Source organism: Melopsittacus undulatus, chromosome 11, assembly GCF_012275295.1.
Source record: "Melopsittacus undulatus isolate bMelUnd1 chromosome 11, bMelUnd1.mat.Z, whole genome shotgun sequence".
In the NCBI taxonomy this organism is placed as follows: domain Eukaryota; kingdom Metazoa; phylum Chordata; class Aves; order Psittaciformes; family Psittaculidae; genus Melopsittacus; species Melopsittacus undulatus.
The window spans coordinates 21,636,707-21,650,896 of record NC_047537.1 but is presented as its reverse complement, the minus strand read 5'-3'; the positions used below and the strand labels follow the sequence as shown (position 1 = coordinate 21,650,896).

General features: G+C 46.9%; 1 protein-coding gene across 1 annotated transcript; it reads left to right on the top strand.

Moving 5' to 3' along the window:
- The first annotated feature begins 5,243 nt into the window (after positions 1–5,243).
- On the top strand, positions 5,244–13,830 carry CACNG1 (calcium voltage-gated channel auxiliary subunit gamma 1). The gene is made up of 4 exons (XM_034067718.1): positions 5,244–5,489; positions 10,470–10,544; positions 12,612–12,749; positions 13,441–13,830. The coding sequence occupies exons 1-4, from the start codon at positions 5,249–5,251 to the stop codon at positions 13,665–13,667; spliced, it is 681 nt and encodes a 226-aa protein (XP_033923609.1). The 5' UTR covers positions 5,244–5,248; the 3' UTR covers positions 13,668–13,830.
- Positions 13,831–14,190: the final 360 nt, after the last annotated feature.

The following is a 14,190-nucleotide window of genomic DNA, read 5'->3' as shown; positions in this document are numbered from 1 at the left end:
AATTCCAGTTAAAAAAATCAAATTAAATCCCCCCAAATCAGTCCTTTCCAGTGGAAAACTGTGATTCTGATGAAACTGAAAACGTCACATCATTCCTGCCCATGAGCAGCATCTTGCTCCATGGCTGAGCCGTCTGAACAGAAGATTGTGCTCAGAGTTTGAAAGCACTCAGTGATAGTTAAAAAAGATAAGAATAAAAATCATCTGTTCTTCCACATCTCTCTGGTTTCCCTGGACAGCATCAAATTAGCTCCTGTTTCTCAACAAGGCCTGCAGATATCATCACATCATTAACACAAAGATCAGCCTTTTAGCATTATCCTGTAACATACTGTAGGAGCAGACCGAAATAATGAATGCTATGGGATCAGGCTCTATTTTCCAGGAAACAAAGTTTCAGGTATATCATCAGCTTTCTTCCTAGTTCCTCATACACAACAGGAGTAAAAGGAGAAATCACTTCCTGTGCCCATACATCTAACAGTAAACTATTTTTATATTTCCTTTTCTTTCTGTATGGATCACATATCCACAAGGGCTAATATATCACGTCCCTTGAGGTTACCTTTCTGTCTGCAGTTCTAAAGTGTTATTTCCACTGTGTTTCAGTTCTACTGGTATAACCACAACCATGTATAATGTACTTAATCCTTACTTTTTAAATAAACCATTTTAAATGTATTCACTTTTTTGTGTGGAGAAAGGTATATAGACTTTGAACTTCCCGATTCTCTGAGCTGAGATCTCTGTGTATTGTTTCCACATTTCTACCTAGTTTGATTGCAACTGGGAATGTTATTAGAAGCCAATGTATTAGAAGAGAAAACTATTCTTGTGGTCCCCCAGACCACCGAGATAAGCTATTGTCACAGTATTTGGGTTAGAAACTAAGAAAAACCTTCTCTTTCCAGCTTAAGCTTGGCCCATACATGACACGCTCTGGTTTCAGTGCCTGTTTTGGGAGTGGTACAATGGCCAGAGGCACTGCAAACCACCATCAAGAAAAATAAGCCAGTGTCTTCTGAAGTGCCAGCCCTAACCCTGTGCTTTGCCTCCACTTCTCATATGAATTCACTTCCAAGCATCCTCCTCTCCTTGATCTTGTCCTTTTTTGCCTGAAGAAAGCTCAAGCCTGCGTGCTGAAGCTCCACAAAAGCCTTTATCTGACCACCACCATAAAACCAGCAGTACAGCAACTCCTGGCTGCTCCCAGACATTCCAAACCATCCCTGTATCACAGACACTATTTCTCCTTAAAATGCTTCTTTTATCTTTATCTTCCAAGTTCCTAAGCCTCCAGATTGTTGTTACAGATGAACACTGCCTGTGTATATGTATGCATATGATCAACCAGCCTGTCTGGAGGGAGGCAGGGATTCACCTTCCCAAATGCCTCTGAACCCCAGGAGCCATTTAAAGCTCAAGCCCAAAGCTGGTTCCCTTGAACTAAAATAAAGGTTTTTCCCACATTGCTGGTCAAGTCTGTGGGTAAATAGTGACCCAAGAGCTGCGGCTGCCTTGCTGTGAACAGGGATGTATCAAAGCATCGTGTTGTTTGAGGGGGAAGCAAAATGTAAGGCTTCAGTAAGTGGTAAAATAGCCCAGTGAGGAGGATGTGGCATTTCCTTGGAATGAGAAAACTAACAGACATGGGAGGTGCCGAAAATAAAAGGGAATGAGGAGTGTTCTGCACCTGTCTGCAAAGCAGCTCATCTTACAGCTTCTCCGCAGTGAAGGCATCGCTTACCCAACCACATGCCAGGCATGGTGCTCCGTATGGGAAGAGAACTGTGGACCAGACACAGGGCAGGCAGTGGTGGGGTGCTCCATGGTCTGTGGGGATGGCACATCAAGAGGCTGTGCCCAAGGGTGCAGGATGTGTCTCTTCTTCATGCACATAGGATTCTATTGACAAATGAAAACGAAAGCAACTAAAACACACACATTTTGCTGCTGCCTTCAGTGGCAGCAAGATTTCAGCTCCAGAATTAGGGATCTTTCAGGATCATAGAATAGTTTGGGTTGGAAGGAACCGTCGAAGTTCATCTACTCCAACCCCCTTGCAATGAGCAGGGACATCTTCAACTAGATGGGGTTGCTCAGAGTCACATCCAGCCTGGCCTTGAATGTCTCAGGGGATGGCACATCCATCACCTCCCTTTGGAGGGTGCCACTGGTGGCACTCCAAGGTATTATCCAGGCAGAGCTGACTGCAGTTATGATGGTCTCTGCACACTGGAGCCATTCAGGCCCAGGAGCTCAAACACTGTCAAGGAGCTCCCATTTGAAGAAAGCTGTTTGCTGTAAATACTTTAGAGCTGAGAACAGACTGGGAGCAACCTGCTCTGGGTTATCCTCAGCTGGGAAGGGTCTTCTGCAGAACATCATTGTGCAAGAAGGGAACCATAGAACTTGGTTAACCTGGTTGTGGTAAATACTGAGGCTGGCCTGGAAGGAACACAGAAAAGGGCAAATTCTGGGGAGCAGAGCTTCTGCTAGGGAAGAAACAACACAAGAGTTGGTCTTGAGACACCTCCTTTAACACTTTCTCCAGTAAAGCAATTGTGTCTCTCACTGCTGATGAAGTGCAGCTAAGTACATCCCTCCTTGCTTCCCAACAGGTCCTCACTAATAGCCTGATTATATTTCATGTGATATTGATTTTTAGATGTGAATGTTTGCCACCTGGCACAGGAAGGCTGCAGGAGCCATTCCTAGAGGATTAGGTATCGTGATCTGGATGTGCAGAAGAATCTGGTGGTTCCTCTTAGTCCTTTGCTCCTCCAGAAATCAGGTTTGCTTCTGTATTTGTCAGATGTCCACCTGGGTCATGGAGCCCACCAGCCCCAGGGAGAGCATCTTCACCTCCACACAGGGACAGAGGCTTTACCCATTGGCAGAGGAACCTTTGGCTCTCACCACAGCAGTTACAGGCACCACAAGCATTGATCACTTACAACATTCCCCAAAACCACATGAAGCCCTTGCTGGGAAGAGGAGGCAACAGCATCCCTGTGATGCAGCTACATCAGCTCGTGTAGCAAACCCACAGAGCCCATGGGGAGCAATAACCCCACAAGATGCTTTCTGCCCCATAGGCTTTGGTTGGGCTGGGGACAGTGTTTCACCTCCACTGCAGTAATGGGAGCTTTCAGCCTGGGGGAAGCCACTGCTGCTCATTCACACCCCCAGCTCTGCCCTGCAGGGGTGGGGAGGATGAGCTCTTCCCTTCTGATTGCACTTCAGCTGCTTCTTGGACATCATTAGGAAACCCGAAACAAAACCCAAGGAATTTACCCAGATCTAACGACCTAAATGAGACAAAAAAGCACAATTTCTGCCAACACTGGAAGAGACACAAAGACCAACACCACCAAAACAAACCGGTGCGCTCCCACCCCTGCAGTGCTTGCAGGCTGTAATGAGTCTAAAGTGGGATCGTTAGCACTTGCTTCCTCAGCAACCAGAACCTGCTTTGTGCCCGCATTGGCAAACAGGGGCTGGCTTTCCTGTGCTCAGCTCCAGAGGACCCGCAGTTCGCAGCAGCAAGGAAGCAGTCAGGCTGCAGCTCCTAAGATCGACTGATGCTGAGTGGAATTTAACGAGACTACTTCAAAAGAGAAGTCATTATTACATCTTTAATGCGCTCCGTTCCCGGTGTAAAGGCTGCTCCCTTGGGGGGTTTCCACTTTGTGGGAACTCTTGGTTCTGGTTTAAATGTAAGCCTCTAATCCTTCTCCCAGCCCCAAAGCAGCACATCACAGTCCGGCACAAGGCTACGACCGCTTTCCTTCGGACATGCCCGTGGTCTCTGGTCCCTGCCTTGCCCCATGGCCCCAGTGCCCTCCCCAGTCCCTTTCCCCTCCATTTTGCACCACACACCTTCACTCCTGCCCACAGCTCCACATCCCCAGCAGGACCCCAGCACCAGATGCTATACTGGGTTCAGACACATCACCCTGCTCCCCAGGGGTGTCCCCATCAAACCCTGTCACACATCAAACACAACAATGTTAACCCCTTGAAGCTGTATTTCAATACGGTTAGTTTGGATCAATCTTTTTTAACTTATTCCTTATTTCTTATTGTTTTCCCACATTCCTCTCTCTGCTTAACTCCTTGCTTCACAGATTGTCCTCTTCAGTTTGAGCTAACACCACTGCACCTTAATTTTGACATCAAACTGGTGTGTTCATAAAACAGGACTGGAGGAGCTTTGACATTATCTTGACACAGTAACATGGTATTTGCAGCGTTCCACTGTCATTTCTTTAACGTTGAGGTATTGTAACCCTCCTCTGTTTGACATCGCAATTGTAACATCACCTCCACAGTGGCCTCTGCACTGACAGTATCATCAGATTAGCTTTGTGATCAGCTGAAATACCAAAGGGAAGGAGAGAGGCTGGGTTCAGGGGGACAGAAGTCACTTCTCAAAGGAGGAAAAGATGTGCTGGGTGGGTGCTGGAGTTACTATAGGCATTGTAGGCAGACCTGGCAGGTGGGAACACAAATGCTGGAGAGGTTTTGTATCAGGAAATAAAGGCAAGAATAAACAAAAAAATGAAGACAAAAACCCCATCTACTCAGAATACTTCGGGTTAAAAATACCATAATAAAAATAAGAAAACTAGTAAAAATAAAAATAAAGTCATAAAAATGAAAATAATGCAAAAATTAATAATAATAGTGGTATTAATAAAAATATAGTACTCAAATTAAAGATGAAAATGAAGCTGTTTGCTTATTTTGCTGCTTCCTTCACACAGCAGTGCTGGGATCTGGAGAGACATCCAGCTCAGGGCTGCTGCAGAGGCTGTCCCAAGCTGAAGGCACACGGGTGTGCAGCGAGCGGGCTCCCAGGTTATTAAACCCTTCAGGATCAGCCTGAACTCAGGCCTGGCACTCACATAAACACAGATGTTTGTGTAACCTCACTCACAAGTTAATGGTCCCGTTAATGCCTATTTCTGGGCATGCTGCAAGTCCAGAGATTACAGCCTTTGAGCGGCGGCTGGAAGTGAGTGGGAGCGAGCGCCCGCCCCGCCGTGGGAATCCCAAACAATCCCAATGGGACGAGGCAGAAAGCCGAGCTCCGCCGGCACCGCTCTCCCTATGGGCATTAATAGCCTCCTCTCTGCGCAGCTGACACAGCCCCACAGCTGCCGGTGGCCATCCCATGCTCCCTGCTGACACTTCCCAATGCTCGGATGAGCCGGGATTTGGGGAGACCTCGTGAAGGAGCGGGATGGATGAGAGCAAACCCCTGAAGGTCCGGCTGACGTTCTTCGTCATCCTGGTGGGCATCTCGCTGCTGTTTGCGGCTGTAGTGACGGATCACTGGGCTGTGCTGAGCCCCAAAGTGGACAACTACAACACCACCTGCGAAGCGGCTCATTTTGGGCTATGGAGGCTCTGTACAAAGAGGATTTTTATGCACAATCAAGACCTCAAAGAGAAGGCCTGCGGGCCAATCAGCCTGCCAGGAGGTACGTGACCAATGCACCAACGCATGGGAGGAAGCGCATTAGATCTCACCAGGCTTTGCTTAGGAGGTTGCAGGACACAGCAGAAGGAAAAGGGGGTCCATATCCCACAGCACATAGTTTGGCATGGGGCTGTTTTCATGTTGGTCTGCAATCACACCTTGTTGTCATCACTCTTGCTGTATGTGTACATTGTGTTGCCTTGCACGTCTGCTTGTGACCATATTTGAGCCTTCTGTGCAATGATGACCGTGGCAGGGAGAAGGGGAGGAGGATCGGACATGGTGGAAATCACAGAGGGAAATTATCCCATGGGATGGAGGAAATTCTGCTGAACACAAGCCAAGGGTCCCACAGCACCCAGGGATGCTGATGGCAGCGGGCAAGAAACAGGATTTATGGGTCCATCATGCATATATGGACCTGGGAATCCTAAAGATCCAACTTCGCGGAGGAACAAACAGTTCCTGGCGGGCATTAGGGTGCCTTTAAGCTATTTTAATAACAACCATTGCTCAGGGCAGGGAGGAAGCAGGACCTGCAGGATGCTTTGCCAGCATCCAAAAGAAACAAAGAGTCATAAACTGGCTTCAAAGCAGTTTCTCAGCAGCTCACTGAGAATCTCCTCACCTCAGCGCTGGCAGGTTGGTCCCACACATCCCCACCACCACCAGTTCCTCCAGTGCTATCCATAGGGAGGGCAGTGGGGACCGGGCAGGGCTGCTTTCTGGGAAGACCATTCCATTCCCATGGTAAAAGGAGCTCATTATGTTATTGCTGATCGCAAAGTCAGCAACATTCACGCTGCTTGTGCTAATACTCTGCCTCCGTGGCTGAGCTCCACTGCTTTTTTAGAAGGCTGATCAGGTACTGGATGCTTTCCAGAGCAGAAATAACAGGATTGCCTTCGTGTCGGACGCGCTGCTTGAAATGAAATATAGATGTTAAGGCAATAGTGGAGAATTTCCTGTGAAAACCTGACTGCCTGGGCTTGCTGTATGTTCCCTGCATCACTGCAATTCTTTATCTCCTTGGCCAAATTGCATGTGCTGAAGAGAGGAGCTCAGCCTCAGCGTGCAGATCTGCCTCTAACCAAACTTGGGAGTGTGTCATCCATATGCTTAATGTCTCACGCGAAGGTACTTACGTGCCTAGAAACCCGTTTGTCACCGTACGTCTTCCCCTTGCGTGCGGAGGAAAGCTCCTACAAACAGGGAAAAACAATAGGAATGGGTGGATAAACAGGGGAATTGCACAACCATGGGTAAATATAAACCTCATAAATAGCCAGCTGTCTGCAAAAACCAGATTCACAGGGCAGGGCAGCACGAAAGCAGCCGCTATCTTTGACAGACATCAACATGTGCTTGCACAGGCATTGAATCACAGCCCAGCGCTGCTGTTCTGCTGGGCGCAGCGAATAACCAGGGGGACAGTGAAGGGGCTGAGCCACCCACCCCACAGCAGAGGTCGTTTCCCAGGTTTTAAAGGTGTTTCGGGATTTGGGTGATATCCTGTCATCGGCATCTGAGGTTTCAAAGGGTGAAATTTGCATTTATAATGTATTCATATTATGTATATAATATATATTATATATAATACATTTTAATATATTTTGTGTATTATATTAATATATTTGTGCATTTTATATAAATATATTTAAAATATAATATCAAAGATTAATATAGTTTATAATGATATAAATTTATATATATATATATATGAAAATATATACATAAATCCCTATTTTGCTCAGGCAGGGAACACAGCAAGGGAAGGGGAGGCAGTGCAGCCACAGTGGATCCAGGCTGCTAAACGATGTTGCGTCCCCACTGCTCGTGTTAGAATGATTTCACACTTCTGGGAAGAGATATCAGCAGGGAAACACCAGGGCTGTGAAACCAGCAGCAGCCAAGACAATGTGAATGAACGAACACGCAGTAAAAGAGCAGATGCAGGCACTGGTTTTCCTGCAAATCATGAGGCATAACCAGGCATTAGTGCCAGGACTGCAAAAGAAACATAAGAATTTATCACTGCATTAATAACCATTCACCAGTGGCTCCCCGAGGAGGAAATGGATGGCACAATTAATGTTATTTACTAGGGTTTGAGCTCAGCCCAGTGTGAAATGGGGAGGGTGCCCTGGCTCGCAGACCACAAAGCAGGGCTGTGATTTAGGCAGGGCTTTAAAGTTTTACAGCGCGCTTCTGAGGACGTTGACAAACTGGAAGGGGTTCAGCATCGTGCTGCAGAGATGCTGGTAAAACAAGGCAAATTCAGATTAACACTGAGGCATTTTTAACTGTGACCAATGGGCATCAGAGCAATTTACTACTGGTTGTAAACCAAGTTCACCGGCACTGTCAGGAGCTCTGGTGTAGCTGCTATCCTACAAAGTGGGCTCTGGTGCATTTGATGCTCTACAGCCTATGTGCACTGCTGGCATGTTAAATAGGTCATTGTAAGCAGGGTAACCTCAGTTCAGGCAATTACAGAGCAAAAGTGCTTCAGCGGATGGGTTTCAGCAGGGCTGCCTCCATACAAGAGATTTACTCTGCAAGACTGGTATGAGTTTAAACTATGTGGAGATACCACCTCCATAACTCCGTGTGTATCAAAGGCCTTCCCCTGGTTTGTTGGCCAGGTCAGAGCCCGAGGTCTGGCCCTCTCCACCACTCAGCCCTCACCTTAACACCTCCTCTAGCCACAGCAGCAGGTCCTGCCTCCCAGACTTAACCCAGATAGAAACCTCACGTTAAAATACATGTTTTAAACACAGATTTACCCATTCAGCCTGCAACAAACCCCATCTCACGTTCAAGCACAGGGTGGCTCCATCCCATTCCCAACCTGTCACTGCACTGCTCATGGATGACAGCAGCCACCCCAAGCTCTGCATGGCTCCAACATCTCATGGCTTTTCTGCCCTTTCTTCCCCCATGAGGTCTTCTTCTTGCAGACCCTCAAGGTTCAACCGCAGTTCAGATTGACTGTTCCCATCAGCACACTGAGGTGACCTCCTGGCAGAGATAATGCAGTTGGGGTGGAGAGAAGCAAAGATTGCCACAGTTTTCATCCATTATAAAACCTATTTTAAATCCTATCCATTATGTAAACGTGCTGTGACACAAATGGGCTTTTCTCTTATTCATGATGGCACCAGGGAGGCATTGAAGTCCTCAGTTCTCCTGAATAACAGGGAGCCTTGTTGAAACAGGTATTCCCAGCTCAGCACTGAAAGCTCTTTAAACAATGCATCATTTCACCCCAAAAAATCTGATTGTATTTTCCCACAATAAATGTGATTTACATAAAACCACCTCCCCTAGAGCTAACCCCCTTCTGTGACAACCCTATTTACCGTGCCTTGGCAGGGCTTTGCTATAAGTCACAAGACAGAGGCAGCTCATTTTCCTGCATCTCTAGAAGGGTTTGTGTGTCATAGAATCATAGAATAGTTAGGGCTGGAAAGGACCTTAAGTTCATCTACTTCTAACCCCCCTGCCATGGGCAGGGACACCATGGGCACAGTGTCCCCCTCTGATGAGCCTTCACAGACTGAAGAGGGGACTGCTTTGGTTCACCTGCAATGGACACAAAGCTGTGCTGTGCCCTCAGTCACACTGCATCTGGATGGCTTCACCCTGGGCTTCATACAGTCAACACATGTGGGGCCTCCTTTGAGTTCAGGCTTTTCAGAGAATTAATCAAAAGACAAACCAAATAATACCAAAGCATCCCCATTTCATCCCATTCCTTCATCTTCAGCACAGGAGCCAAAGGATCCCAAAACTGGGATCACCAGATAGGATGCTCAGCCTCAGTCACCACTTGGTCCCTGGCAGAGGCACACAACCTTCCTCTAGGGCTCAGAATCTGCAATTTCAGTGATAGAGGTCTGAGCTCAACTGTGTTTCCTCCAGTTGTTTGCAATGATAATAAAGAACAGGTCAGAAGATGCCAAGGCTAAACATTAACCTGGTCTCCAGCTAGAAGCTCCACATTAAATAAAGTCAGCTTATACAAGTAAGTAGATAAGAGCATCTCGAAGGAATCTTTCACTTAAGGGCCCGAAAATGCTGCTTTGCAATTGCCTGTCTCCTGGGAGAGAGAAAATAAATCCTCTTTGAATCAGTAACTGCAACATCTGCCATTTAAATGACAGAGAAATAGCACAGAACCCAACAGGTAACATACAGTGCACTGGTGTCTTCTTGCCGCTAGAAATTAAAGCTGTAAATAACCACCAAAATGCACTATGTGCCCACAGGCAAAATGTAGCACACCCTGCATAGTCCTGCACCCAGAACCTGGCTTGTATTTACCCCACAGCCTGCACTGGAGCAACCTGACCCAGCCTGGATGCTGGAGAGGACCCAAAAGCATCTCCTGGAAGCTGGTGCTGACTCTGTCATTTAATGGACAAAGATGCTGATGTTCGCCACTCATGCCCTTGCTGCAGGCATTTTGTGCAGCCTTGGCACACGTTACCAGGCTAAGGAAGCCCAGTCTGGGGTGCAGGAGGGATGCTGGGGCCAGCACTGTGTCCTGTCCATCCCTACTCAGCAGAATAGAGCAATCAGAGCTGGCACCGCTCAGCGCAATTGTATCTCCCAGCCAACCTCCTGGTGCACAACTGCTGCCCCAGCTCCACATCCCTCCATTTAAATGGGTTATGGACAGTGAGAGCACCCTCCACCTTCTAACCCTGCTGCTGCCAGAGCTTCCAGGCAGCAGCTCCTCACCAGACCCTCCTCCATCCCATTGAGATGCTGAGGCTGAAGCTGGAGCTGGTGGCCTGGCTTGGTGTGCCACCCATCTGCTCCTGAACACAATAGATCCAACTCCAGTTTCTTGGTATCACTAAGGATAGGGAACCTTAAAAACACTGCATGTTTGATGCATCCGTTGAAAGCAAATTCAGTTTTACAACGTTTAATCCAAGGTTTACACAAAATGACATTTCCTTTTCTCTTCCAGAACACAACTGCTCCTACTTCAAGCACTTCACTCCAGGACAGAGCTCAGAGATATTTGAAGTAACCACTCAGAAAGGTAAGAATGAGCCTGAAAAATATTCCCCTAACGTTGTATGAGCTGAGGGGTACATAAGGTCTAAGGTAAAGGGGTCCCCAGAATGAGGGTTCAAGCCTGCTCCCACTTAAAGCGGTAGAGGAATTCCTATCAGATTCCATCAGCTGGGAAAAATGCAGAGAATGCTTTGAACGAGTTCAAATGTCAGCTTCATGGGAAGAGCTTTTATGTACGTTCACACTCGTAAGTGTGATTTCACTGAAAGCTGTACCACAAACATATAACACTGTCAATACACATGAGAACTGCAGAAAGTCTTTCCAGCATCAAAATGACGTTAGAACACAGCCATTATCCACAATCCCTGAGCCTTTACCATGGAAGAAAACATTAATGAAATCCAGATGAATAACTCATACCCTAGACAGCATCCTGACCTGAAAACAAGTACAGAGACTGTGAAGACCCTCAGGAATTTTATGCTGGGATTGATTTTATATGGAAGTCATGCGAAAAACAGAGCAATCAATGGCAGGCAGGAAGGGAAATCCTACAAAACCACAATCAGTGTTCTCAGAGCATGGAGCTGGAAAAGTGGGATAAACTTCACATTTCTGATAAGTCCCTGATAAAGCCAATATTTTGAGCACTTGCCTAACATGCTTCTCTCTCTTTCTCATGCTCTCATTAAGGGCAAATTCCCCTCTAGTTTGCCACACAATGTGTTTGACAGTGGAGTACATGAGCGGATGATTGCATGACACTTATTAAACACTCTGCTTCTCTTGCAGTGAAATTGTAATGGTGGAAAACCCTGCAGACGGGTTTCCTAAATGAGCACTTTCCTAAGGCAGGAAGGAATGGGAATTTTAAGTGGGAGAGAAGAGCGTATATGGGCACTACCTCCTTTTGCTCTGTGTATTACCAGATCCAGCCATCTGGTCTGAAAACACACCCAATGCCTTCTTGGTCATGTCAGGGAAAGAATCAAGAACTCATTTTCTTTGAAGCAAAAGGAAAAGCTTAAGCCCAGCAAAAGATTCCACATGGAAGCAAAGAGTTTCATGCACTTCCAGCACCTAGGAAAGAGAAACATGAAGGAAATCACACTAAAACAGTGGTATGAAAAGCAGGGAGAACAAAGAGTGATCTGCTGTTCCCCCCTGCAGAAATAGCTACGTTTTGATGGGAGCTAATTAGTAACAGGCAAAACCTTCATGATTTTGCCTGGGAGATCTATATTTTAATGGCTTGAAAGGCGAATATCACCAGGCCTGTGATGCTCACGCATGGCTGTGTGTGTTAAATATTAAATTCATCTGAAAATGAATACAAGGCCTGAATTATTCAATTAGCAATTCTTCCCCTCCATTCAGGCACTGAAGTCAGCTGGGGGAAGTGTCCAGCACACATCTTAGCTGGCTTAGCTAAACCCAGGATGCTCTATGGAGGGTTTAAGCCTATGCTCTGAAGAAGCTGGCTTCCACAGAGCTGGAAATCCTTGGCTTAAGGGAGAAATACAAACAAACAGAAGAGGTGCCATGCAAACACTTCACCTCTGGCCTCCTGCCTGCTTTGCCAGATCAGGTTTTGAGCCCCATGGAGGACACAGCTGTCCTTCTGCATTGTACAACATCAGCACCATGTGTGGGGGCCTTGTCAGGGCTCTGCTGTACAGGCACGGAGTAAAAATAGCATGAGGCTGCCTATGTGCTCTGAGAGCAGAGTGTGGGGTGATGGAAGATGTGAGAGCACAGAGTCCAGAAAGGCTTCAACAATAACATCTATGCAGCAGAGCTACAACACCTCCAGCCCAGGGCTTCTTCAGCCCAATTGTGGTGCCATTTGCTCTTTCATATGTTCATAAAGTGATTCCTTCTCCTGCTCTGCTTCTGTACCCTTGACATTCAGCAGATGCATGGTCAATACTTGCCCCTGCTTTTATTTGGGGGAAAACCTCAATTCACCAGAGTCACCTTGCTATGTATATGTATTTATCAGTGACCCACTGCAGTCACCACAGCTGATGGGAGCATGCTCTGAGCTTGCATCCATTCACACTGTTTGGTCTTTGTTTTGCTTTGGCAGAGTACAGCATTTCAGCTGCAGCCATTGCCATCTTCAGCGTTGGCTTTGCAATCATCGGCACAATCTGCGTCCTCTTATCCTTCAGGAAGAAGAGGGACTATCTGCTGAAGCCAGCATCAATGTTCTACACCTTCGCAGGTAGGAGGTTTGGTGCTCACACACTTGCACTCCGTTCATAGGACAACAGCAACATTTAGGTCCTGGGAGGATGGAGACACTTTAAAACACCCTGAAATTGGCATTTTCTGCCCAGTTACAAAGTACAGGTCCCCATGTAGTGCTCAACAGGCATTACCCAGCAGTGTGTCTGTTCCAGATACCTTTAAAAGGGGTATTTCTAGCATATTCAGTGCCAGCCCCAGTGTAAATGAGGGATGTTCACTATTTCACCTCATTTATTAAGACTCATGCCAAAGAAACAGCCTATTCAGGCCCAAAATACACAGCTGTCTCCCAAAACCATGAAGACTGCAGTTTTACATGAGATAGTAATGCCTTGACATGTCACAATGAGTGAAAGACAGAGGTGCAAATTGTCCCCTCAGTAACAACCTTACTCAACCTTTGGAAAAGCTCCCCAGGGAATGCAGTTATTCCTCCACCACTGATTTCCCTATCCAACCCTGCCTTAAAGATCACACTCAACAAGTCAGGATGGCCGGGGTGATAGGAGAGCTCCAAGCGGTTGACAGCATCAGTTCCTTCAAACACTAAAGTCAAAGCCTCACCTGTGAATCTCACTGCAGCTCCTGTAGGCAGATTAAGTGGTTAATTAAGGATGCAGAACCAGCAGCTGGTCCTTCACCCCAGTGCTCCTGCCTTCCTTCAGGTCTCTGCATCATCATCTCTGTTGAAGTCATGAGGCAATCCGTGAAGAGGATGATTGACAGCAAGGAGACACTCTGGATCGAGTACAGTTACTCCTGGTCCTTCGCCTGTGCCTGTTCCTCCTTCGTCCTGCTGTTCATCTGTGGCATTGCCCTCCTCCTCATCGCGCTGCCTCGGTTCCCCCAGAACCCCTGGGAGACCTGCATGGATGCAGAACCGGAGCACTGATGTTCCCAGCACCCATAGGAAAATACAGAAAGTGTGAAAAGATTTGTATTTTTTAACGTATCTGGGGCTCACTGTGCAATGTGGGCTCCAGTAACCAGGTCATAACTGAACCAAGGCATGGTCAATGTAATTATTGCTTTGTTTCCTTCTTTCCCCCCAACCCCATTTTTAAAGAGAGCAGCAAAAGGATTCAGCACGTGGTGAGCAGTGGGTGAATGGCATCGCTCTGTGACCATTTGGGGATCCCTGTCCTGATGCAGGTGGGAGAAAATCTGTGTGTGACACATAGAGAAGGCAGCTTTCTTAGGGAGATGATGTTTGGTGTAGATCCATGAGGAATATTGGGCTTCTACACCTCACTTAGATATAGACAGTGGGAAATTGTAGCTCCATGGGGTGTCCGTTTCCCTGTTCATGCTTCCTCCCTCAGAAGAGTGAGCTCATCACTCTGGAATAACTTAGAGATTCTTATGCTGTTCTATTAAACTGTTAAAATATGGGATTAAAAAACCCAAAACAAACC

What these genes read in the sequence shown, in the direction of transcription:
- CACNG1 (XM_034067718.1), top strand. Translation starts at nt 5,249, where the DNA reads ATGGATGAGAGCAAACCCCTGAAGGTCCGGCTGACGTTCTTCGTCATC. An exon ending in GCCAATCAGCCTGCCAGGAG is followed by an intron (nt 5,490 to 10,469) that starts GTACGTGACCAA and finishes TTTCTCTTCCAG; the next exon opens with AACACAACTGCTCCTACTTC. An exon ending in AATGTTCTACACCTTCGCAG is followed by an intron (nt 12,750 to 13,440) that starts GTAGGAGGTTTG and finishes GCCTTCCTTCAG; the next exon opens with GTCTCTGCATCATCATCTCT.